This window comes from Rhinolophus hipposideros, assembly GCF_964194185.1.
Source record: "Rhinolophus hipposideros genome assembly, chromosome: 5".
Taxonomy (NCBI): Eukaryota; Metazoa; Chordata; class Mammalia; order Chiroptera; family Rhinolophidae; genus Rhinolophus; species Rhinolophus hipposideros.
In genome coordinates, this window is record NC_138051.1 from 3,669,156 (window position 1) to 3,693,118 (window position 23,963).

The 23,963-nt window shown below is 54.7% G+C and overlaps 1 protein-coding gene and 1 long non-coding RNA gene across 2 annotated transcripts in view; one reads left to right on the top strand and one right to left on the bottom strand.

Moving 5' to 3' along the window:
* HCN4 (hyperpolarization activated cyclic nucleotide gated potassium channel 4) overlaps positions 1 to 23,963 on the top strand; it is a 46,093-nt gene that overhangs the window by 16,984 nt on the left and 5,146 nt on the right. Inside the window, exons 2-5 of the mRNA XM_081050310.1 lie at positions 8,300 to 8,723; positions 18,002 to 18,163; positions 20,101 to 20,319; positions 23,754 to 23,900. Coding sequence (XP_080906436.1) covers positions 8,300 to 8,723; positions 18,002 to 18,163; positions 20,101 to 20,319; positions 23,754 to 23,900 — 952 coding nt within the window. The remainder of the gene's footprint in view (positions 1 to 8,299; positions 8,724 to 18,001; positions 18,164 to 20,100; positions 20,320 to 23,753; positions 23,901 to 23,963) is intronic.
* Positions 18,160 to 23,769, bottom strand: LOC308498406. Its single transcript, XR_013993465.1, has 5 exons — positions 23,261 to 23,769; positions 21,143 to 21,257; positions 20,431 to 20,497; positions 19,669 to 19,878; positions 18,160 to 18,396 (listed from the first exon to the last, which is right to left on the bottom strand). It is a non-coding gene; the product is annotated as an uncharacterized lncRNA (long non-coding RNA).

The window sequence follows — 23,963 nt, forward strand, 5'->3', positions numbered from 1 at the left end:
AAAGGCTTCCCAGGAAAAGTGATGCCTCTTCTGAGCCAAGGGGGCTGCGCGGGCAGAGGGGGGAGGAGAGTTCCAGGCAGATGACAGAGTGTAGGAAAGGCCAGAGGCCAAAGGAAGCACGGTGTGTCTGGGGCACTGAAATCTGCTGTGTGTGTCTGCAGAGCATTAGAGGGAAGGAATGGTGACACTCAAGGCAGGAGAAGAAGGCGGGATACAGATTAGGAAAGGCCTTTGGGATGACAGTGAGGAGCTTGGATTTCAGTGTGCAAGGACTTCGGGCTGGGCAGGTGTGGAGAGTGGGCTGGATAAAGGATTCGGACCCCACCCTGGACCCTGCAGTTAGGAAGCTGCGGGAGTAGGTCAGGGGGTGGGTTGGTGAGACCCACTGGGTCCTGTGTGACCGAGGACTGATGGGTGAGGGAAACGCAGGGTTGACGGTAACTCCCAGGTTGATGGCTGCTGGTACCACAAGAGTTTGTGGGGATGCTGTTAAGTTGTATGTCCAGAGTGGGGTTCCCATCCAGGTGGAGACGTGTAGTCAGCAAGTGGACATATGGGGCGGGGCTTGAGAGAGGTCTGGTTTGAAAGCCAACAGGACAGTGAAGCCGTGGGAGTCGGTGAGGTCACCCAAGGAGCGTGTAAGAGGGGAAAGAGGTGGGGGCCCACAGGAACAAAAGCACTTATAGGTCACCCAGGGGAAAAGGAGCCTGTCTGGGAAGGGAAAGGAGAGGCAGGGAGAATGGCTAGAATGCGGAGGGGTGGGGCGGCTCAGCAGGATGGTGCAGTGTCACATGTGCTCAGGCTCCCCCAGCAAAGGGCTGGGAAGTGTCCCCCCGCCCGGGTTTTGGAGCAGGGTGGGCATTGCGATGTTGCTGACCGGTCGAGAGGAGTATTGGGAATGGAAAGGAAGGGAGAGGGGACAGTGACACCTCCTTTAGGAAGCTTGGTTCTGAGAAGTGAAGAGACCACAGTAGGGATTCGGGGAGTGATTTTATTTCTTTAAGTGTAGGGAGCTAAAAGGAAAGGCTGATGGGAAAGGACCCGTAGAGAGGGAGATTGAAGGGACAGATGAAAGGGGAATGACCTGTAGATTACGGGTCCTGGGGAGGCAAAAGGGAACGGTGTGAAGAGGTGGACGAGTCACTGCTTTCCTCGTGACTGGAGGGGGGAAAGGGTGAGGAAGAGGCAGGCAAGGCAGGAGTCTGGTAGCAGGAACAGGAGTGGGTCGTCCTGCTGGCTTCTCTTTCCTCTGTGAAGTAGAAGGGGGTGGGGAGTGGTTCCAGAGCTTTGAGGAGAGAGGGTATAATTTGGAATAGGTGTCATAGGAGAATGGGAGGGAAAGTTTAGTAAGGTCTCCTGCAAGGGTGGGCTGGTGGAGGTGAAGGCCCAGTTGAGTATGGAAACCTTGATGGAAATTGGGGCACAAGAGCTGGGGCATTTAGTGGATTGATTTGAGATTGTGGGATTTCCTGCACAGCCCGCATGTAAACATGAAAGGGGCTGATAGTGGCCTGATCCAGGGTTGTGATCTTGTGAAGTGGGTGCCAGAGGGATTGGGCCAGGGAGGTGGATAAGGTGGGCCATTGTGTGTGGTGGGGTTGGAAGGAGGCAGGAGGGTTCTGATGGGAGAATCAAAGGACTCAGCCAACCGGAGGTTCATGGGACATTAAAGAACAGACGTAGCATGATTGGATCAGGGATCTGGAAGGAAAGGAGGTGATGGCGCAAGAGAGAAGCCCTCCTCTGAGGTTAGTGATGAAACCACTGCAGATGGTGACAGGTCCAGGTGAGCTGCTGGGCTGAATGACTGAAGTGGAGTCATTAGTCAGGGATTCAAAGCACTGGGAGGCGGGGTGTCGTTGGGTCAGTGATATGGAGCAGAGGTCACTCAGGATGATGGCAGGACTTGGAGAGGAACAGCAAGTTGTGCACCAGGTGCAAACATTGCCAGGGGCCCGAGGGTGGCAAATGGATGCTGGAAGAATGGCCCGCAAATGATGGGCTGCTCAAAAGATCTTGTAGGCAGTGCTCCCACAGGCAGGAGATGGCATCAGGAGGGAGCGGGGCGAATGCGCCCCCACCCTGACCCTGAGGTCTGTAGGGTTTGGGAGAGTGATGTCCTTAGGATACAGCTAAGGTTCATTTAAGGGAAGAAGCGGAGGGATGAGGGAATGAGGAAGTTGAAGATGGGGGACCGTGAAGAGGGCGCAGGAGAGGGCTTTGGCAGGGAGAAAATACTGCTAGCCGGGTTCAGGTTTCTGCAGCGGTTAGAGGTGGGACTCTGGAATCCGGCTGCTGGGATTGAATTCTTGATATATATGAAAATTTCTCAGTTTCTGTGCCTCCATCTTTTTATCTGTAAGGGGGCCTAATCATAGTATCGGCCTCATAGGGTTTTTGTGAGGATTAAATGAAACAATCGGAGGCAACATGGTGCCCACCACGTGTTGGCACCGTCCTCCTGCCTCCCCCTCACCTTCATCATCGCCGTGCACAGTTCCCTGAGCTGGGTCTGGGAAGGGCGGAGAGCACAGACGGAGGGGGACTCGCCCAGCACCCAGTCCTTCTCCGACATGAAGATTCCTGGATCCTTAGGTTCTATGACTTGGGGGGGGGATGGACCAAGAGGTAGGTGGTGTCTGAGGGGCAGGGCAGGATGTGACAACTGCCAACAGACAGCTCGGTTAGGGAAACTTGGGGGAGGAGGAGGCAGCTAAGTCGGGCCTTGGCTGAGGGAAGCGACCTCAAAAGATGGGAGCACAGGAGGCAGGAATGTGCTCAGGAGGAACCAGGATGTGGATGGAGAAAGGCCGGGGGTTTGGGTGTCCAGCTGGCTACTGTGAGGGAAGCGGGAGGGAGAAGAGGGAAGGAGGCTGGGATACTAGACCAAGGAGCTCAAACTTTCTTCTGTAGTTATTGGAGCATCCACCAAAAGGGCGCAGGCAAGGCGTGACAGTATCGCAGTGTTGTTTGGAAAGGTAACCCAGAAAACACGTGTGTTGCAGGAAAGAGAGTGGAGGCTGGAGACCATGTGTGTGGCTGGGGCAGGGGTCTGAGTGCGGAGCGGTGAGGGACTGAGCTGGGAAAGAGCTTTCTGGGACAGGCTCAGGAGGAGCCCCCAGAGAAGACACGGTCACAGCGTGGGGGCCTGAAGGAGCAAATGGGAGGGAAGAGAAAGCAGCTGAGGGTGGATCTGAGATTTCGAGCCAGATGATGATTGAAATGCTCTGCCATTCAGTTTCGAGGAGGGAGAAGCAGAGCTCAGCCTTGGACGTGGACAGCAGGCCCTCCAGGTGGCAGGGGGGACTGCGGATCTGGTGCTGGGAGTAGGGTCTGAGTGGAGCCATCTACACAGAGGGAGGCGGTAAACGATGGGCCCTGGCTGTGCCGCTCACCTGGGAGGACACGGGCTCTTGGCCTGCAGTCAGCACTACAGGGACACAGGCGTGTCTGGAACAAGGCCCCCGAGCCCACAGTGATCTGGGAGATCCAAAGCCGGGGTCAGGCTGGGCCGGGGCGCAGCTAGTGAGTTTGGAGCGGCCCAGAAGAGGTAACACTTCAGATCAATTTTGAAGGACGGAATGTATTTTAATGGGCAAAAACAAGACATTCTTTTTCTTCCAGCTGACAGGATTCCCAGTGGATAGCATTTGTTTCGAAATGTATGTAAGTGGGTGTGCATGAAAGTGTGCATGTGTGGAAATGGATGTGTGTGTGAGGGCAAAAGTTAAAAGGAGTGCATAGACAAGAGTGTATGAACAAAACTGTATTCCTGGGTGTTTTTGTACATGTGCGTGTGTACGTGTGTGCAGGTATGTAGGTGTATGTACGTGTGTGTGCGTGTGTGTGAGCATCTGTGCGCGAAGGCAAGCCTGGGTGTGTGTGGACAAGAGAGCAGGTCGTCCCTGCTCCGGGACCTCCACCTCTGCCCCCATTTTATCACCCTTCCCATCCAGGGAAGCCTCCAGGGAAGGAGAGGGCCGCGGGTCTGGTCCTGGAGCTCTGAGTGCCGTCAAGAGCCTCCCATCTTCTCTTCCCTCAGCTGCCTTAAGGCCATAACCTTCTGAGGTCAAACCGTGACATGCTCCAGGTGTCTGTGTAAAAGGCTGTCCGGCTGTCCTCCACTCCTTCTGCGTATGGGTCCTGCTCCTCCAACGCTGGCCTGCAGGCCACGTCCTCCTGCTGCGAGGCTGCCTGCCTGCCTGCCTGGATGGGCCTGTGGGCCAGGCAGGAAGTAAGATTTAGGCTTGAGGGCCCCCAGAGCCCATTTGCTCGCTTGCTGGCCAGGACTTCCTCTCGGCTTAGAGAGCACTGCCATGGGACACGACCATCTGGCTTTGGAGAGACCAAGGCCTCTAATCAGACATGTGCCCCTTCCGAGTGTGGCTGTCCATTGCTTCCCTGTCAGGGCCTGCCACCCACCACCACAGACGCATACTCTGGATTGTGGGATTTATTCATGAATGGTTCTAGGGGCAGTGGGGTGCTAGGGGAGCATGGGAATCCAGCTTGAAGCTTTGGAAATGTTAGTGTTCCCTCCTCTGTGGATCATAGTTTCCCGTTCTGCAGAATGGGTACAGCTGTGCCCAAGTGACTGCTGATGACGGATTCTTTTAATACTTGGAAGGTGTGCGACTCCCCCACCTTGGCAGTACGCCAGATGAGTCGCCTTGAAACCTCTCTGCAACCTTCTCTTCTCCTGTCTTCTCTCTGGGGCAGGGGCTGCTGTGGGAGGCCACCTCCCCAGTATGACGTAAACATGTTAGAGAGGCTTGTCTACCTCCCCGAATCCCATGAGGTACCTAAAATCCCGAGAGGTCAGAGACCCACAAACCTCTCTGAATCTTCGGCCTGCCCCTCACTAGTGTGTGGTCTGGGGAAGACACTTTCTTCTCTCTGAGTCTCAGAGTCATCATCTGGAACATACAGAGAAAAGACAGCACTTCAGTGCTGGTGTGAGGGTTCCATGAAGTGATGCCTGGAAAGTACAAAGGAAGTGCTCAACACGTGCGTTGTTTTAGGAGTCTTTAGGAACAAAGGCTTTCCAGTCACCAAGGAGTCCCCAGTGAAAATCCCCAGGGACATGAAGGCATCACTTGAGATGCTTCTGGTCACTAAGATTGGGAGACAAGAGGGGCCAGGGAGCTGAGGATGCCAGTTGGTGGCGGGCGCGGGGAGGGCCTGGCCCACTTCCCCTGCGCGCCGGGAGCTGTTCGTGGTGCTGAACCCCCCACTCCTCGCTCCGGCCGGGCTCCGACTGCAGACATCCGTGCAACCATCTGGCAAGAGTAAGGAAGGGTAGTGTGTGAGGCCAAGGGCAGTTCCCAAAGCCAAACTTCTTTCACCTTCTCCAGGAGCACTTTATTGCCTTACCCCCCTGGGCCACCAGAAGCCCACCTTTTCAGATGCCTGGGCTGCTGCCCTAGACGGTTTCTTACATCATTGCCCAACTTGTCTTCTCTCAAAGCCTTGTCCTCTGACTGGACCATGAGCTCCCGGAGGCCAGAGCATCTGTCTGCCACGCTGAGCAGGTTCTGTCACCTGATTGTTCAAGGAATACTGGGATCCCTGACCTCCACCACTGGCTCTTACAGGATCATGATGAGTTCCCTTCTGCCCCCACCCCCGGGAGATGCTTTGCTTTGGCTCTTCTCTGGAAGATTAAATCTTCCTCCTTTCTCACCTCTTTTCTGTTAATCTGTTGTCTTTCAAATTATTTACTCATTTAATAATATAGCTAGGCATAGGTTAGAGCATTTTATAAATATTAATTCATTTAATTCTTATAATGATTCTGCTATTTAGGTACTGTTACTGTCCTCATTGATCAGATGAGGAAACTGAGGCATGGAGAGATTGAGTGACTTGCTTGTAAATCATGGAACCGGAAATCGAACCCGCGTTGGCTGCCTCCAAGATAGACTGTGCTTCTCTCTTCCCACCACATCATGCTGCCTTTGAGAAGCTCTGCGATGCTCCAGCATAGTGGTTTGGGGGGGGGGTCTCCCCACCCAAGCACAGATTAGGCACCAGAAATATCCCTCAGCATGTGGAGACTCACGATTGAAACAATTAGTCAGAATGCAAAGAAATGGCTGTTTTTGCCTCGTGTAATTTGGTTTTATGAAGACCACTAAATGCAAACATTCTCCTGTTAATTACTGTCTTAAATTTGGTCTGTAATTGAGAGAACTAGAGCCGGGAGAGTGTAGAAACCCGCCCGAGTGGAGGCCTGCCCCAGTCAGCATTCGCAGCCACTTGCGCCTGCTTTGTTAATTTTAGAGACTCCTCCCGCCCGAGTGTATTATTAGCTTCACATGCAGAAGCCCACAGGGCCCTCAGTGGCCTCTCTGTGTCTTGTCTTTTTTTTTTTTGCTTTGTTTTCCCCATGAGATTAAATGAAAAAGGAATGATGGCCATGTGTATAAACAGGTGTTTGCACACTGTGTGTGTGAATGGGGATACCCCTGTGTGGCATCTAAAGAGCGTGTGCAGCTGTCTTTGAATGATGTACAGGACGCTGGGCAGTGCGTACATAGCTCAAGAGCACCCCGTGGAAGCTGAAACCATTCTCCTGCCCCCCTCCTACCCCGAGTCATTAGCAGGATGTGCTGTGTTCTGTGTACTGGATGTGAAGGCTGCGGTGGGTTTCCGGATCTTAGGTTGGGTTCCCCCAGATGACATGGGGAGATTGGGACTGGAAAAGGGATGGTGGTTTGTGGGGCAGGGAAGGAGCTGAAGTTGAACTCTTGGCACCAGCCTTAGACTGAGAAACCTTAGCCTAGTGAGTGTCTGACTTGAGGTCCTGTCTTGAGGCTCTGAAGGACATGGCTTTCAAAGCAGCTGCCTTGCGGGAAGCCACCCGTCCCCGAGCTGTGTGATGGCGGACAGCTGTCTCACTCACCTTTAGTGAAGCAGGCCCTACCCTCTCCTGGACTCAGCACCATTTTGAGTCTGGCAAAAAACACAATTTGCTGTGAAGTAATTTTTGTTTTCGAACCTGGAATCCTTCACGCAGGGGCACTTGGGTTTTGGGGTGGGACCCTCTGAAGATGGGGAAAGCTGTCATCTTGTCTCTCACTCTCTTCTGGCTTCCCTGCAGTAGAAAATTAAAGGTGGCTGAAAGGTTATTTCTCTTGGGAGAAGACATGCTTATTTCTGTATTAATTAATAAAGATTAATACCTTTAGCTGTCATTGTATAACTGTCTAAATTAATAACGGAAGGAAACAGCTCTGCAGTGCAAGTTTTTCTTCTCGAGGCCAGCCCTGGGGTGGCTGGTACTTGGGCTGGGTCCCGGGAATGATTGGTCATACCTTCTTGTGTTGTCTGCACAGTCCAGAGAGGCCCCAGCCAGGTCAGGTGGGAAAACTGAGAGTTGGCTCTTACCTGCTCACATTGTTTAACCTCTCAGAGGCTTCATCCTGAGGGTCCCTCCCTGCCATCCTCTGGATGCACTTGCAGTTGCTTTGAGGGCTTAGGAGAAATGATGCTGGAAGCCCTGGTTGGTTGCACTCCATTGCATTGAGCGGTACCTTACTGGTACTTGAAATCACCCCATTAGCACTTCTTGCTTTTGAAGAGATCACTGCCCCTCCCCAACTCTGTGTCAGAACGGAAACCTCTGCGGGAGAGACAGATGTCCAGACATTTTCTGACTATAGGGGATAGGTTAACGGGCTCTACCAGAGAGCTAGATCAGAATTCCAGGACTGAGTGTCGAGGCTCCACCTCTTATTGCACAGTGGGGAAACTGAGGCCCAGAATGGGGCGGGCACCTGCCCGATGTCACACAATGTCAGTGACAAAGCCTGGGCTGGCGTGGAGTCTCCTGCCTGCTGATTGTCTGGGCTGCCCCTGCTTTACGGTCACAGTCTGTGGTATGTCTGCCTGCCAGCCTGTCTGAGGCCACATGTACCCTATGGGGGTGGTGGAGCAGCCTGGCCTCCACCTGGGCTGGTGCGGGGTGAACTGCTCCTGCCGCTATAACAGCCTTGCCCTTCTCTCTGGATATCATTGTTTGCTTTTCAGCTTGACTCTTACTGGGGCATAGGGATGGGGGTAGGAGGCTTATCATCAGGGAGCTCACAGAGGGGCAGGCACAAGGTACCCTTTAGTGAAGGGAGAGCCTCTCTCTCTGCCAGTGTCCACATCTTGCCCTGGTCCCCATGGCCCTACATCCCACAGTGTTGCAGAAACTCCCAAGACTTCTCTCTCCCACACTAGCTCTCCCTCAGAGCTTCTCTCAGTCTGTGACTCATTCTCTCTCTTCTGGCTACTGACCCCTGTATCTGGGCAGATTCTACTGGGACCTGACCATGCTGCTGCTAATGGTGGGGAACCTGATCATCATCCCTGTGGGCATCACCTTCTTCAAAGATGAGAACACCACACCCTGGATCGTCTTCAATGTGGTGTCAGACACGTTCTTCCTCATCGACTTGGTCCTCAACTTCCGCACAGGGATCGTGGTGGAGGACAACACAGAGATCATCCTGGACCCACAGCGGATTAAGATGAAGTACCTCAAAAGCTGGTTCGTGGTGGATTTCATCTCTTCCATCCCCGTGGACTACATCTTTCTCATTGTGGAGACACGCATCGACTCGGAGGTCTACAAGACAGCCCGGGCCCTGCGCATTGTCCGCTTCACCAAGATCCTCAGCCTCCTGCGCCTTCTGCGTCTCTCCCGCCTCATTCGATACATTCACCAGTGGGAAGAGGTAAGTGCTCACACCCAAACCTCTTGGGGGAAGGGTGTCTTCTCCCAGGGGGAGTGATGAGCCAGCGGGTATTCTCAGATAGCTGGATATGGGCTGTTGGATTATAGCAGGCATTCCTGCTCCAAGAGGACAAATGTTAGTAATTGTTTGAATATCATGTACTAGGTACTACACAAATCACTTTACAGGCAATATTTTGTTTAAGTTGCTAGCATCCGTAGAGGATACCATATAGGTACATGTAGGTACCATATATTTTTTTAAAGATTTTATTGGGGAAGGGGAACAGGACTTTATTGGGGAACAGTGTGTACTTCCAGGCTTTTTTCCAAGTCAAGTTGTTTTCCTTTCAGTCTTAGTTGTGGAGGGTGCCGTTCAGCTTCAAGTTGTTGTCCTTTCAGTCTTAGTTGTGGAGGGCGCAGCTCAGCTCCAGGTCCAGTTGCCATTGCTAGTTGCAGGGGCCACAGCCCACCATCCCTTGCGGGAGTCAAACTGGTAACCTTGTGGTTGAGAGGATGCATTCCAACCAACTGAGCCATTGGGAGCTCAACGGCAGCTCAGCTCAAGGTGCTGTGTTCAATCTTAGTTGCAGGGGGCCCAGCCCACCATCCCTTGCGGGACTTGAGGAATTGAACTGGCAACCTTGTGGTTGAGAGCCCACTGGCCCATGTGGGAATCCAACCGGCAGCCTTCAGAGTTAGGAGCATGGAACTCTAACCTCCTGAGCCACCGGGCTGGCCCCGGTACCATATTTTTTACATGAGAAGACCGAGAGACAGAAAGATTAGGGGAATTGGCAAGGTCACAGAATCAATAATTGGTAAACCTGGATTCCGGAGCCTGCACTGATAACCAATGTATTGTATTGTAGGGGTTGCAAAGTCATAAGCTTGTAGAGGCCAGGGAGGGAATGTGAATGGTGGAAAAGGGCCAGTTGGAAGGCACTAGGGGTATTGTAGACTGGGGAAAACTGAATAACACATCTTCCATATGGATTAGGTAGTCTCTAGTCAGCTCTAGCCACTTGTTGCCAAGTGGGAATGGGCCCAGGGTTATTAGATCTACAGATTCATCATGAGAGGCAGAAATCTGGATTTTTGTGTCGATTTTGTTGGCAATTACCTGAAAATAAGACCTAGATAGACAATCAGGTTTAATGTGTCTTTTGGAGCAAAAATTAATATAAGACCCAGTATTATGTTATATTATATTATATTAGACCCTGTCTTATAGTGAAATAAGACCGGGTATTATATTATATTATATCATATTTGATATATTATATCAAATAAGACTGGATATTGTATTAATTTTTGCTCCAAAAGATGCATTAGAGCCAATTGTCCGGCTAGGCTTTATTTTGGGGGAAACACAGTATCTTAGGTTGAGTTCTTCTGGAGCAGACCCTGAGATGAGGATTTGCATGGATGTAGGGGGAAGTGTTTCCAGGAAAATCTAGTAATGGATTGGGAAAGAGAAATGGGGAAAGGAAAGAAGCTGAGCAAGAGCGGACACGAAGCAAAGTCCTGTGGAGGATTTCACATCCTCCATCCCCTTGGGCCTCATCCCATGGGAGCTCTGAGGACAGTGTACACCACTCCTCAGAGATGTCCCAGTCAGAGGAAAGGAGTCAGAAGTTTTATATCCTCTTCCCTGCCAGCCATTGGTTCAGGGGCCTTCCCACCCTCGGTGCCAGCAAGCAAGGGGTTTCCAGCAGCCCGGGATGGGCCTCTGACACGGAGCTGCAGGTGCTGGCTCCGGGGAGGGAAAGCGCCAGGGAGCCCGGTGTTGTGTGTGCACACACTGTAAAGAGATGTGAGGGGCTCTGGGTGGAGTATGGGCTACAGAAGCTAAATAAAAAATTGTAGAAAATAACTGGGGAAGCCAACACCACTCTGAACAAACCTTCCTCATTTGTGGGCTGAATGCAGTCATCTGGGGGGAAGCAAGGAAGACTCCCTGCTGGGGCTTGAAAGCAGCAGATGGCCTTGGTCCGGATCTGCCACCCTCCCAAGTCACACCTCTCGGCAGCAGCGGCAGGCCAGCCTGGAGGCACTGGGCTTGGGGGAGAAGTGCTGGACCAGACGGCACACCCCGGGGTCCAGAGTGGGCTATGGCCGGGAGAAGGGTCAGTGGACATGCCTTTCCTGGCCTCTCACTGCTGCACTGCTGCTCTCCGGGTCTCCAGCACCTCTGCTTGACTGGACGGAAGTTCCCAGGCTCAGGATACCAAGCTGCCACCCCACCCCCGGCAGCAGCTGGATGGCAGCACCCCTGCTGATGGTTGGGGCACTGGCAGATTGAGGTCAGAGTTGTCATGCGCGCCTGTGCCACAGAAGTGCCTACACCAGCCTGGCAGAATCACTCCACGGCAGAAATTCTCTTTTGCTTGGAAAATTGGCATTATTTCTGATGACTGTGGAGGGGCAATGACTTGCCCAAGGTCACACAGCAGACATCTGGCAGAGCTGGAGCAGAACCCACTTTGTACTCCTGGCTCCCAGCAATGTGACCGTCCCTGCCTGACAGTCAGTGCTCGAGGGCTTTGGAGTTAGAATGACACATGTGACACTCGAGTTGAAATCCTGGCTCCACACTACCTAGCTGTGTGACCATGGTGCCACCTTGCCTCTCTCTTATCTGCAAAGTGAGTATAATAGTACCTGCCTCATTGGATTGTCATGAGGATTACATGAGCTGATGTTTATAAAACCCTTTGTGTGAAGAGCTGATGTTATAAAACCTTTTGTGTGAAGCCTGGGGCAGAGAACCGCTTAATAAAGCCCCTTCCCACCCAGTTGTTTTGTAACCCCTGTTCTTCCACGGGGCGCTTCCTTTTCTCAAATACGTTTTCCCCACTGTTTCACTGGTTCCTCACTCCTAGCTGGCGAAGCAAGCAGGGCAGGATTTATCAGCCCCGTTGATCAGGTGAGAAAACAGGATCAGAGGGTCAGCTGCCCGGCTGGTGGGATTTTTGACCCAGGCCTCCAGACTCCTGGTTCCAAGCACTTCCCACTTCCGGAGGCGGCTTGAAAGGAGAATGACCTTGATTCTGTAATCGGTCCCTCTGTTGAGACGACTTCAGTTGGGATTAGGAAGGTGGGCAGTGGTGCAGGTTGCGGATAGGGGAGCACCTCTGAGTGACAGGTTGGGTGTGAGGTACCTGGGACACACCTAGGTGCAAAGGGATGTTGGCGTGTGGGTCTCAGCTCAGGGTTGAGAAGGGACAGTGGACACTGGTGGTGGGGGTGGGGGTGGCCTGGGCCACTGTGAGCGCTACAGAGGAAGGATGGAGGTTTTTTGCCCCCACAATTCTCTGACAGTCTTATCTTGTGGTTTCTGTCCCAAGTGGAAACACAGGGACGTGTTGGCTTCTCAGTCCCTAAAAAACCCCAACCTTCTGTTTGCTTTGGACCCATAGCTAGACCGGCATTGAAAACAGAGGTCGCCTCCCCTTCCTTCTCTGGCATTGGTTCATGTCTGCAAGCCCCAGCCCCTGGGGGTCCAGCTTTGCTCCCGCTTAGGCCCAGGTCCGGGGGCTGTGGTATTTGGGTATTTGCCAGTGGCCGGCCTGGGCCCTGGAACAGGAGCTAAGTACTTCTTTTACTGTCCTGGGAGCCCAGGCCAGGGTGCCTGTCCCCACTGCCCCTCAGGTCTGGCTGCCCTCTGGGTGACCCAGAACTGGTCAGGCGGGTGCCTGCGCTGGACTTTCCCTGGGGTACACAGAGGCCCCACAAGGCCTCAGGTTACGGCTCTAAACTGGACATCGCTACCCAATCTCTTGGGCAGGAAGGGAGATCCCAGCAGGCCAGATGGGTGCCCCTCCCCCACCACACACCTTTATCTTGCCTACCAGCTGGGGAGGAAATTGCTTTGAGTGGTTTCTGCCGGGCACACTGCCGAGCCAAAGGCTCCCACTGGACCCCTGGGATTGGACTGGGGCTTCTCAGCTGGCCCCAAGAACTCTGTCTCCAATCCTTCATGGCCTGCCCCAGTCCGGGGGCTTCTCCTAGCCGCAGCTCGGTGGGGGCAGCAGCTGGGAGACCCTTTGAGGCCCGGGTCTGCATGAGAGTCGCAGAGGGAGGTATTTAGTAGAGAAACCCCTGCCCTATCTCCTCCTCCAACTCCCTATGTGGTTCTCTTTCCGTCTTTGGGCCTCAGTTTCCCTGATTGTCAGCCATACTTTGATGTTCTCGGAGGCTGGGGCTGAGGCCGCACCCCAGCCTCTCTTGCTGAGGATCACGTTAGCCGACCCTGAGGACACTGCCGTGGCCCTGGGTGGGCACTGGGAATCAGCCTCCCACGAAGAGGGAAAAGCTTGCCCGAGGCTACTGGTGAAGTTGCAGAGGTGCTGGACTCCTGACCCTCAGACTTCAGCTGCATCTCCAGCCCAGCCCCCCAGTCGGAGAGTTCAGGCCTTGGGAAGCAGGGGAGGTGGAAGGTGTCGCCAGGTGTCGGAGCCATCTCCGAGGATGCCAGCCTCTGCTTCCATCCTGGGCGATCTAGGTCAGCATCCTCCCTCTCAGCCAAGCCTCTCCCCTCCCTCTGAGGTGTGAGCTTGTTATAGGCACAGAGGCTATTGTTAGAAACCCTGGTTGCCCCCCTTTGGATGTTCCCCTGAAGAGCCCAGCACCCCTGCAACCCATCCCAGAAGCCTCTCTGTTCCCTCAGCAGCCTGGAGCAGCAGGAGCAGGGCTGGAGGCAGGGGGCCAGACTGGGGAGGCTGTGTGCCCCAAGGAGTCTCCTCCCCCTGTGCGCCTCGGGTTCTCTATCTCTCTCAGAACTGGGGATTTGCGATGACACCGAGGGATGGGCCTGGGGGGGGCAGGGGCTGGCCTTCTCTGTGAGTCCCAGAAAGGGACTTAGCTCAGTCACCTCCAGGCCATGCCCGGGACACACATGCAGCGGCCATCTGTTGTCAGACCTGAGATTGCCCTCCTCCACGTGGCTGCTCGTTCCTGAGATTCAGGGAGGACTCTGTTCTTCCCTGAGGAGAAAAACTAGTCCCGGGAGGGAAGGCAACCAGGATGTGAGAGGAGGCCTTGGCGGGAACTTCAGTTTCTGGTCTCTCCCCAGGACTGAGAAAGAGACTGAGGGTTGGGAAAGAGAGGGAAGGAAAGGAACCAATGTGTGCTGAGTACCTAGCTGTGGACATCATCTCTCCTGATCCCCAAGACAGTCCTGGAAGCTGACAGTTATTGACCCATTACACAGATGAGGAAACTGAGGCTCAGAGCAGAGACGGCACTTGCCTGAGGTGGAATTGAGTTGCTCTGTCCTTGCACTGCAGTTGAGATACTGCAGAAGGGAGTGGGAGTGGAGCCTCTCCCGGGTGCCACACAGGGCACACCCAGCACGCTTTGCAGGGGCCTGGAAATGAAGGTACTCAACCCCCACAGTCAGAACTAACATCACAGAAGGGGATTGTAATGAGGTATAAAGAGTGAGACAAATATTTGCACAGTGCAGCTGCATTGCAGGTGGCCTATGGTCCCAGCCCACAGCCGGACACACGAGTGTTTAGCAACTTCTCCCAGCAACGTCCAGCCTTGCTCTCAGCAACCATGCCCGGGTCCTTACCACCTGGGGTACTCTGCTAGCCCAAGCGGATGCCCTTCACCACCACCAAGTCTCTGCAGGAAGCTCAGACTGTGCCCTGTTGGTGGCTTTGGCTTTGCAGTGTGTGGGAGCCATGCGCAGTATGTTTCCCACCACCCAGCACTCTCCATCCCACCCCTCCCTGTCAGCCTCCCACCTCCACGGGCACTCACAGCACCTGGGTCCTTCCGCTGAGACCAGGCGCCACCACCAACACACCGTGTGAAGGGTACATGAGCCTGTGCCAACCTGCAGAAAAAGGCACCTCTTTCTTCCTGCAAAGGCAGAGGTCCCCTGTGGGCCTTTTCCCCATGTCGTTGTCTGCACTCGGGTCCTGGGCACTCTCATCCCCACCCCTGCTGTCACCTTCCCCTTTATCACTTCTCAGTCCGAGACCCCCACCACATGCTCTACCACACTCGTGCTGAGATCACGATAAAGGCAAAATTAGACAAGGGCTTGATTTTGGAACAAAATTAGTTATGAAGAAAAGCATATGTAAGACAAGCAAAAAGAAGACATCGGGTCAAAACCTGCCAACCTGGCACTCTGCCTCTAAGGCCTAGAGTGGTGCGTAGAAAGAGGCGCTTGCTCTGGGCTGTGGCCATGAGACACTTGCTAAAAGCTGTCCGAGGCTTCCTCTGGCCCTGACACAGTACGAGCTCGGGCCATTATCATCAAATACCACAGACTGAGGGCCTTAAACAACAAAATCCATCGCCCACAGCTCTGGAGGCTGGAAGGATGCGGTCAGGGTGCCGGCGCGGTCAGGTTCTGCCCCGAGCCCACTTCCTGGTTTGCAGCTCATCTCCGTGGTGTCTCCTAGAGGAGCTCCCTTCACGGGGGCTCCACCCTCAGGACCTCATCACCTCCCAAAGGCCCCTCCTCCTAATACCATCACACTGGGGGTTAGGCCTTCATAATATCTATTTTGGGGAGACATAAACATTTCGTCCACAGCAGCTGGGAAATGACAGAAATTCATAATAACGACCCGACCCATGTATGTGTCCTGGGCCCAGAGCACTTTCTTAGCCCATTTAATTTCTACAGCAACCCTGAGAAGGGGGCAGATGTCCAGCTCGGCTTAGTTGAGGGAAGCCTGAGGTGTGGCGGGAAGTGAGGGCAGGTGCTGGCCGTTTCTGAGACTGGCTGATCCCGTGCCACTTGCTCTCCTCAGCTCCTCAGAGTGGGAGCAGCTGGGGGCATCCTGGTCCACCAGGCCTTTGAAAGGCTAACGACTTGCTCAAGGCCAGAGAGCTGTTGTGCTCACCTCAGCACTAAAGAGCCACAAGTGGGATCTTCCCTCAGAGCCAGAGCTGGGTGCTGGGGCTCAGAGCTGCTGCGGGTCGAGGACAGAGGCTGGGGAAGACTCCTGGGCTCGGGCTCCAGGCCCTGGGGCATGGGCAGCAGGAGAGGGCTGGCCAGAGGCGCCAACCTCATGCTCAGGTGTGCTCTGCGTCCCAGACACAGGCCCCGGTCCCAGACTGCCCTGCCTGGTCTCTAGTACCCCCACCCCTCACACTGAGAGGTGTCAGCCCAGAGCTGGTCCCTGTGACCCCGTGAGGCCGGGCTGAGGGCACACAGCTCTGCCTGTAGCATCACACGGGGCATGGGGCTGATGGAGCCAGGTGCCAGGGAGTCCCACCTGGCCCTGGGTCCAGCTTGCTGTGTGAATCTGGCCACATCGCTTGGCCACTTTGGGTTTGAGTTGTTTTATCTGCAAAATAGAACTACCGAAAACCCCCTTCCCTCCCTGGGCCAATCTTGGTCATCTGCAAGCCGCCATGGTGCAGTGCCTCATCCAATGCTGCCAGGACCATGGACAAATCCCTTTATTTCTCTGAGCCTTGGTGGAAAATGGATGAGCAATACCTTCAGTTGTGAGTTTAAGTGCACTGTGGGAACCTGTGCCCACCCTCAGATGTGATGTTATTGTCCCTTTGTTGCCAGGCTATGGGGGGTGATGGGACAAACTGGGGCTGCCCGCCTCCATGAACCTTTCTAAGGTCCATTTCATCCTGAAAAGACTCCACAGCATTTCCACTGTAACACCCAGTCCCGCTCCTAAGGAGACATGAACCTGGGAGTGATGGACAAGTAGTATTCCTCTTTGGTTGTTCAAAACCTAGACCCAGTCTAAGCCCACATTTCAGAAGGGGAAACTGAGGTCACTAGTATCAGAATATCCTGCCACCACCTATAGGGCTGTAGCTAGAAGTCCACTAGACAGGGAGTTGAAATATCTACCGTGTTTCCTGGAAAATAAGACCTAGTGGGACAATCAGCTCTAATGCATATTTTGGAGCAAAAGTTAACATAAGACCCGGTCTTATTTTACTATAAGACCGGGTCTTATATAATATAATAATATAACCGGGTTTTATATTAATTTTTGTTCCAAAAGATGCATTAGAGCTGATTGTCTGGCTAGGTCTTATTTTCGAGGAAACACGGTGGAGTCTATTTCTTTGGGCTTCAGTTTCCCTGTCTGAAATGGGCTTAAACTAGGTCTTAAACTTATAGGCATTTGACAAGTCTGTAATTTTTGCCCAAAGCGCCTCTCCAGGAAGTTGCTCTGTCTGAGAATAGTATGGAGGGACCAGAACTAGGGATGAGGGCACCCCCCAAAGTCTCTCAGGTCAGAGGGAAGGCCGGATACCTTGAACTTCCAAAGACCTTCCTGGAGACTTCCTTCCATGTCTCTGTCCCCTCACCACCCTGTTACTGTGGTGAAACTGGACCAAGAGGCAGCACTGAGAGGAAGGAGGTGGGTGTGGGTGCTGAGATGTGCCCACCCTTGGCCCTGCCCAGCCATATTTCAGCATCTCATTTGGAGCCACGGGGTAGAGATGGCAGGTGGCAGTGGGCTGGGGTTGAGGGTGCTGTATGTCATTAACCTGTAAGAGCATTACTGCTAATACTATTAACTGTCATAAAGATTAATTATTAATAACATCAATTAATAATGGTTTATAATTTATTGAACACTTCTATACCCAGTGCTAAGTACTTTATATGGTTAATTTAATCCTTTTGACAACCCACTCAGGTAAGAATTTTTATTACCCTTTTCCAGATGAGGAAACATGATCAGAGAGGTTCTGGGGCTTTCTCAAGGTCACACAGCTAGGAATTGCGTAGAAGGTGGGCCTGGGATCAAAGTCTGTGTGAGCTTGGAGCCTGTGTGTCTGGGCTGCTCCACTTGCAGTTCCATGGCTGCCGTTGGCAGAGCCCACTGCCCCTGGGTGGGTCCTGAGAGTCTGGTGACCGATTTAGGGAAACACCGTGCCCCTGGCATGATTACAGACCGTGCCCTGAGGAGCCTGGCTCTTCTGCCTGTTGTCCTCAGCGCCTAAGCAAGTTGATGAGGTGACTTCCCTACGCACCTCAGGGCTGTGTGGGGCTCTAGGGGCCGTCTTTCCCCATGTCCGGCCTGGACAGCTGCACTTCCCATGGCAGGCCCCCACATCTGCACAGATCCCAGGCGGCATCCCTCTGGGGCCGTGCAGCCTGCATTCTGCTTCTTCCAGGGCCTGGCCTGACGCTTTCCCACTCTAGCCACCAAGCTGGGCGCCCTGCCACGTGTCTGCCACAAGCGGCTGCAGGGTCTGGCCGGGAGGGGCGGTCCTTGCTCACCGCCTGCCCAGCTGGGCCGATCCCTTCACCTCTGCCCTCAGATCTTCCACATGACCTACGACCTGGCGAGCGCCGTGGTACGTATCGTGAACCTCATCGGCATGATGCTCCTGCTGTGCCACTGGGACGGCTGCCTGCAGTTCCTGGTGCCCATGCTGCAGGACTTCCCCGACGACTGCTGGGTGTCCATCAACGGCATGGTGGTGAGCGCCCAGGAAGGCGCGGGTGAGGGGCTGGTGGGGCACGGAGGGCAGGGTGGGTCCCCCCCTCGGAACTCCTGCGTCCCAGCACGTAGGACCCGGAGGTGCCAGCGTAGTGCCCATGGGCACATGGCTGGACCCAGGGCCGGTCAGTCACACAGCCTCACCGCAGCTGGGAGCCTGGATGGTTGGCCCTGGTTGCACCGAGGGAGACGAAGACCTGGGCTCCTCGGATTCTAGAAGGGATGGCAGAACTAAGCTAGGGGCTCCTGCCCTCCTGCTTCTGCTCCCCAGAGGCGTACCCGCCTTTGAAAGCCGAGCCCAGGAAAAGAACCCTGGGAGGGGCACTGCTGGTGGCAGGCGGAGACTCCCAGACCCCACGCCCAGCTTCTTTCTGCTTCAGCAGCACAGCTGGGCTGTTTGCCCCCCAGACACCCCCCATGCCCACATCCACACAGCCTGGTCACAGGCGGGGTCCTGCCCTGGGAGGGCTGACCACATGGAGCCTCACCCCCTCCAGCCCTGTGGGTGGTGAGAGGAGTTGGAATTGGGTCTGGGGAAGCCATAGGGCAGCGTCCCAGCTCCCTGTGGGCAGGGTGGGTTTCAGGAGGGATGGAGGACCCACTGGACCTGTGAGCCTCTCCCAGGGTCTGGCAAAGCCCTGCCTCCCTCAGTCTCCTCCCAGTCACTTTGCTTTGGTCTGTGGGTGAATCAGCAGGGCCCAGGACCCCAGGGAAGGAGAAAAGGGCTTTGAAAGAGGTGAAAGAGACCCTGAGGCATCTTTCAGCATCAAACAGGCCTCTACAAAACAGCCTTTTGATGAGCTAAGAGTAAATGAATGGGCCATATGGGTTGAATTCCGGTCCCCAGAGGTTCAGCAGCAAGGCCAGGAGCCCTGATGGAGGCCGCGGGGGCTGCCCCTCCTCCCCAGCACCAAGCCCATCCACCCCTGGAGATCAGCCCCACAGACGTCCTGAGAGAGCACCTGACTAACTCAGCTGTCAAGATGGTCTGAGTGACCTTGAACATAGCACGCGGCTCCTGTGCCTGCCTTCCCGTGCCGGGAGCAGCCTGGTGATCCCAGGAGTGCTTGCCGCTCTGGGCAGGGGTTCTGTGGGTCATGTGCTGGGGGGTTCCGTCCATCATGTGAGCAGAGAGGCACTGGGGGTCCTCTCGTGGTACCCTCATCTGGGACAGTTCCTCCCTGGGAGAGTGACAGGCCCTCACATGCACTAAATTCAGGAGATGGCCTTTCTAAGCCCTGTGTTCCCACACCTAGGCTTCCTTGAGACACCGCTGCCTTTGAAGATAAAAATAGCCGGAGTCTCGCCTCCTTTCTCCCTCCTCCTGCCCCAAACACTGTGTGTTCTATACAGTCCACCTTTTGTGGGGCCCTGGGCAGATGCAGGCAGGGTTCATGCACGAAGCCAGCCAGCCTGGCAGCACTTTAACTTCTGCTCCCCCAAAATGAGGGCAGTGTGAGAGTTTGTCCCCCAGGGGAAGCATACCTGGTTTTATAATTGAGGTCAGTGGGGAAATGGGCTTCACTTGGCAGCAGTTTGGGGTGGGGGCTGGAGCTATTTTAGCAAGCCGAGGACAGGGTGGCTGCGCCTGGCGTCTTGCTGCCCAGACGGTCCCAAGATCGCTGAGTGGTCAGAGGGGGGCAAGGCTGGCTCCTGTCCCTTGGCTGGAGCTTCCAGTCTGATCCCCGTCCCCCACTGCAAGGGAAAGGCCTACGTGGGGGACTCACTCGGTCACCACAGGCTGCCAGTGTGGGTCTCCCGCTCCCGAGGCCTTCAGCCACCAGCAGGTGGGAGCCCTGGGCCCAGCTGCTGGGAAAGGGGCTGAGGTGTGGGAGGCGGCGGGGCCTTTTCCAGGGGTGTGAGAGGGCCTGCCCTCCGGGGGTGAGCCTTCACTGCCACCCCCGTGTCTGCCCACAGAACAACTCCTGGGGAAAGCAGTACTCCTACGCCCTGTTCAAGGCCATGAGCCACATGCTGTGCATCGGGTATGGACGGCAGGCACCCGTGGGCATGTCCGACGTCTGGCTCACCATGCTCAGCATGATTGTGGGTGCCACCTGCTACGCCATGTTCATCGGCCACGCCACGGCCCTTATCCAGTCCCTGGACTCCTCCCGGCGCCAGTACCAGGAGAAGGTAGGGCAGGGGGCTGGGGTCCACCCTGGGCTCTCTCTCTTTCAGGAGGACCTGCCAGTTGGTCCCTAGGGAGCACAGGCTCCAGCCAGTGGGTCCCCACCGGGCCCCCACCTGTGCAGCCGCCACTGTCATCCAGCACACAGTCTTTTCTGGTGTTGCCTCTTTCTTGGACAAATTCCTAATACAAACAAACAAAAATCCCACACTGTTTATGGGTACTGCATTCATCTCTCAGCCCCCTGAATCAAAGCTCACCAATGCCTCTGTGTGGCTAAAGCCAGTAGGTCCTTTGGGTCCTCGTCTTGGTGGGCGTCTCAGGGTATTTGACAGTCACCACCCCCTTCCTGGCTGTACGCTCGTTTCCGGACCGCACCGGCTCAGCTTTGCTCCTTCTGACGAGCCGGTCCTCCTTCCTCCCCTTGCCTGCTTGCCGGCTCAGTCATCACGTGTTGGGTCGCTGGTTTGGGCCTAGCTCTCTGATCCTCTCTCTCCTGTCTTCCTGGGTTCACCACCCCACCCCAAGCTCAAGTCCATCTCTCTGAAGTCGGGCCCAAATGATATGATCAGCCCTCACCTCTTTCCTCAGCCCCACACTGTCTATTTGATGCTTCCCTGGACACCTTAACGCTGTCACGTCCAAAATGAAAACCGTCTCCTTCACCCTCTGTACTCCAAACCTCCCCTCTTTCCCGTCCTGTTAGTGGATACAGTAACCGATCGCCCAGGCTGGAAAGTGGGAGTCATGCTGACGTCTGTCCCGGTCATTAATGCCTCCCTCCCTTCCCGTCATGCCAGCGGGCCTCCGCGTGCAGTAGCTTCCTACCCAGAGGGCTGTGCTGGAGTCAGGCTGCCTGGGTCCTAAGCCCGGCTTCTCTACTGACGAGCTCTCCATTGAGCATGGGCATGTCACACCATGTCTCTGTATCCTATTTGCTCATCTGTAAAATGGGGACAATACAAGGGGTTATATCGTAGAGTTTGTGAGGGGTGATCCTTACAACTATGTTAGCACAGAGAAAGCCATTCAATTTTTATTAGTACGTGGGCTCCCCTCTGCCATTTTTCACTCCATTCTGCAGACAGCAGATAGCATTGGCATTAGAAAACTATAAATCTGATCGTGTCACTCTGCTTAAGGCTACACAGAGCCTTTGTGCTACTCCTAGATGTAGATTGACTCCTAAGTGTGTTTTCTCAGCCTGGCATGTAAAGGCACTTCCCTTCTCATGCTCAGCAGGCCCATAGCTCTCTAGTCCAGCTTTGCCAGAGCTCTCTGCACCTTCCTTCCTGCCTCAGTGCCTTGATGCAGACTCCAGCCTGGATCGCTCCTCTCTTCTTTTCACCTGACCCCTTCTCCACATCTCAGCCTAAACTGCACCTCCTGGGTGAAGCCTTCCATGACCGAGTCAGCCCTCACCCATCAAGTGACCTCATGGCACCCTCTCATTCTCCTTCATCACACTTTCACTCCTGTCATTATTTAATCAATCACATGTATGTAGCTGCTTGTTTAACATCCATCTTCTCCATCCAGGCCATGGCTCTGTGAGGGCAGGGCCAGGTCTGTCCTTCCCCATTGTATTCCCAGTGTCTGGCACACAGTAGGGCTCAGTATGTATTGAGTGACTGACTGCCTGCCTCTGGTGTTGTCTCCTGGCCGGGTGACTGACAGATGGCAGCCCAGGTCCCGTGACACCAAGAAGAGAGCTCAGGAGAGCCTGCATAGCCAGGGCAGGTTGGGAAGGTCATTTTGGGGAGGCAGAGGGAGGAGAAGGTAGGAGAGAATCCGAGGCCAGTCATCATGATGAACAAGAGCAAAGGTGTGTAGATGGGAGGTAAGAGAATCAGCCTGATTAGAGCAAAGCATTCTGGGTTAGGAGTGAGGGGGCGAGGGAGGGGAAGAAAGAGGGGTCATGTTATAAAGTCCAGGGCTTCATTCAGGGCCAGGTGAGGGATCAGTGTGGCCCAGCATCAGGGCCCAGCCCGTGACCAGGTCAGGTCTCGGTGTGTGATGAAGGTTGGGGCTCAGTGTGTTACCAGAGTGCAGTGTGTAACCATGGTCAGACCTTTGTGTTTGGTGAGGGTCAGGGCTCAGTGTGTCACCAGGATGGGGGCTTAGTCAGGGACCATGATCAGGGATAGTTTAGAACAAGCATCAGGGTTTATTATCGGGCAGAGTCAAGCTGCCTGTGGCTTGCCATTTCAGAGTTGCCTTTATTTTATCCTTGAAGCTAATAGCTCTCCAATACACGATTCACCCATAAATCTCTCTTAAACCTATTATCCTCCCTTCATCCCCACTACTGTCTCTCACCTGGACCACTTCAACAACCTTCTAACTCCTGCCCTGCCTCCAGACCCTGCCCTCCACCCTGTTGGTTCTCCATGCTTGGCAAATTCTCTAAAATACTGCTCTAACTATTCTGGCTGCCCCTGTCCCCATAGCCACCCAGCAAGTCACTGTCCCCTGTGGCTGGGCACAACTTAGAGCAGACAGAGGCCAGGCTGGGTGGAAGAACATTGAGGAAGGTCATCTCCCAGCCCCCACTTGCCTTTTGGCATCTCTGCAGCAGCACCGTGTCCAAAGCCCTTTGGAGCATTGATATATGAGAACAGGCTGATACAGAGAACAATCCCTATTCTGATTGTTCCTGGGGTGCGGGGACTTCCCTTGTATCCCAGTGCATGAAAAACCTGTTCTTGTCCAATCTGTGCCTCCGGTCCCCAGCCATGCTCCTGAGGGTCCTCACTCTTCACCCACAATCCAAGGCCAGCTGGAGCAGCACTCACCCTTGACCTCCAGGGTGGGCAGGGGCATTTCTTCTCTGGTGGGCCCTCAGGTTCACCAATCTCTTGTCCCAAACCTCTGTTTAAGCTCTCTGCTCTACCTGGCCCCTCCCGGGTGCTGGAGTTGCTCTTCAACAAAGTGACTTGGTCTCACCTGTGGCCACGTTTGGATACATGTCACATGGGGGCTCAAGCACCCTGGCTTCAGCCTCTAGCCCTTCAGCCTGCAGCCCAGTCCTGCTGCCTCTGCCAGTTTGTTGCCACTGGTAGGAGAGCTCCTTCCTGAGTCAGGGAGGCCTGGCTGGTCCACAGCTTAACACAGAAAAAAGATGGATATTCAGAGGGAACTTCACTGACCTCCTGCTAGTTGGCCTGTTGTAACTGAGCTTAGGACAGCCCCTGTTGTCCCCAGCTATGTCCAGAGTATTGGACACAGCGAGGACTGGACACTGACGCAGCCCTGCCTCCCCCGCAGCCACTGGCAGGCAGGGTCATTGTTTGGGGCAGTGTGACCACTCCCACACCGAGGGCCCAAATGCGAGGAGCCAGGGGCGGCCAACTAGGCCCACAGGGTCACCAGCAGGGCTGGGCCGGGTGGTGCTGGCCAGGCCAGGCGTGACGGCCTCTCCCTCTCTGCTGGGACCCAGTACAAGCAGGTGGAGCAGTACATGTCCTTCCACAAGCTCCCGCCTGACACCCGGCAGCGCATCCACGACTACTACGAGCACCGCTACCAGGGCAAGATGTTCGATGAGGAGAGCATCCTGGGCGAGCTGAGCGAGCCGCTGCGGGAGGTGAGCTTGGCGGCGGCCCAGGCGGGAGGGAGCCAGGGGGCCTCTCTGCCCGTGGCGCCCCTC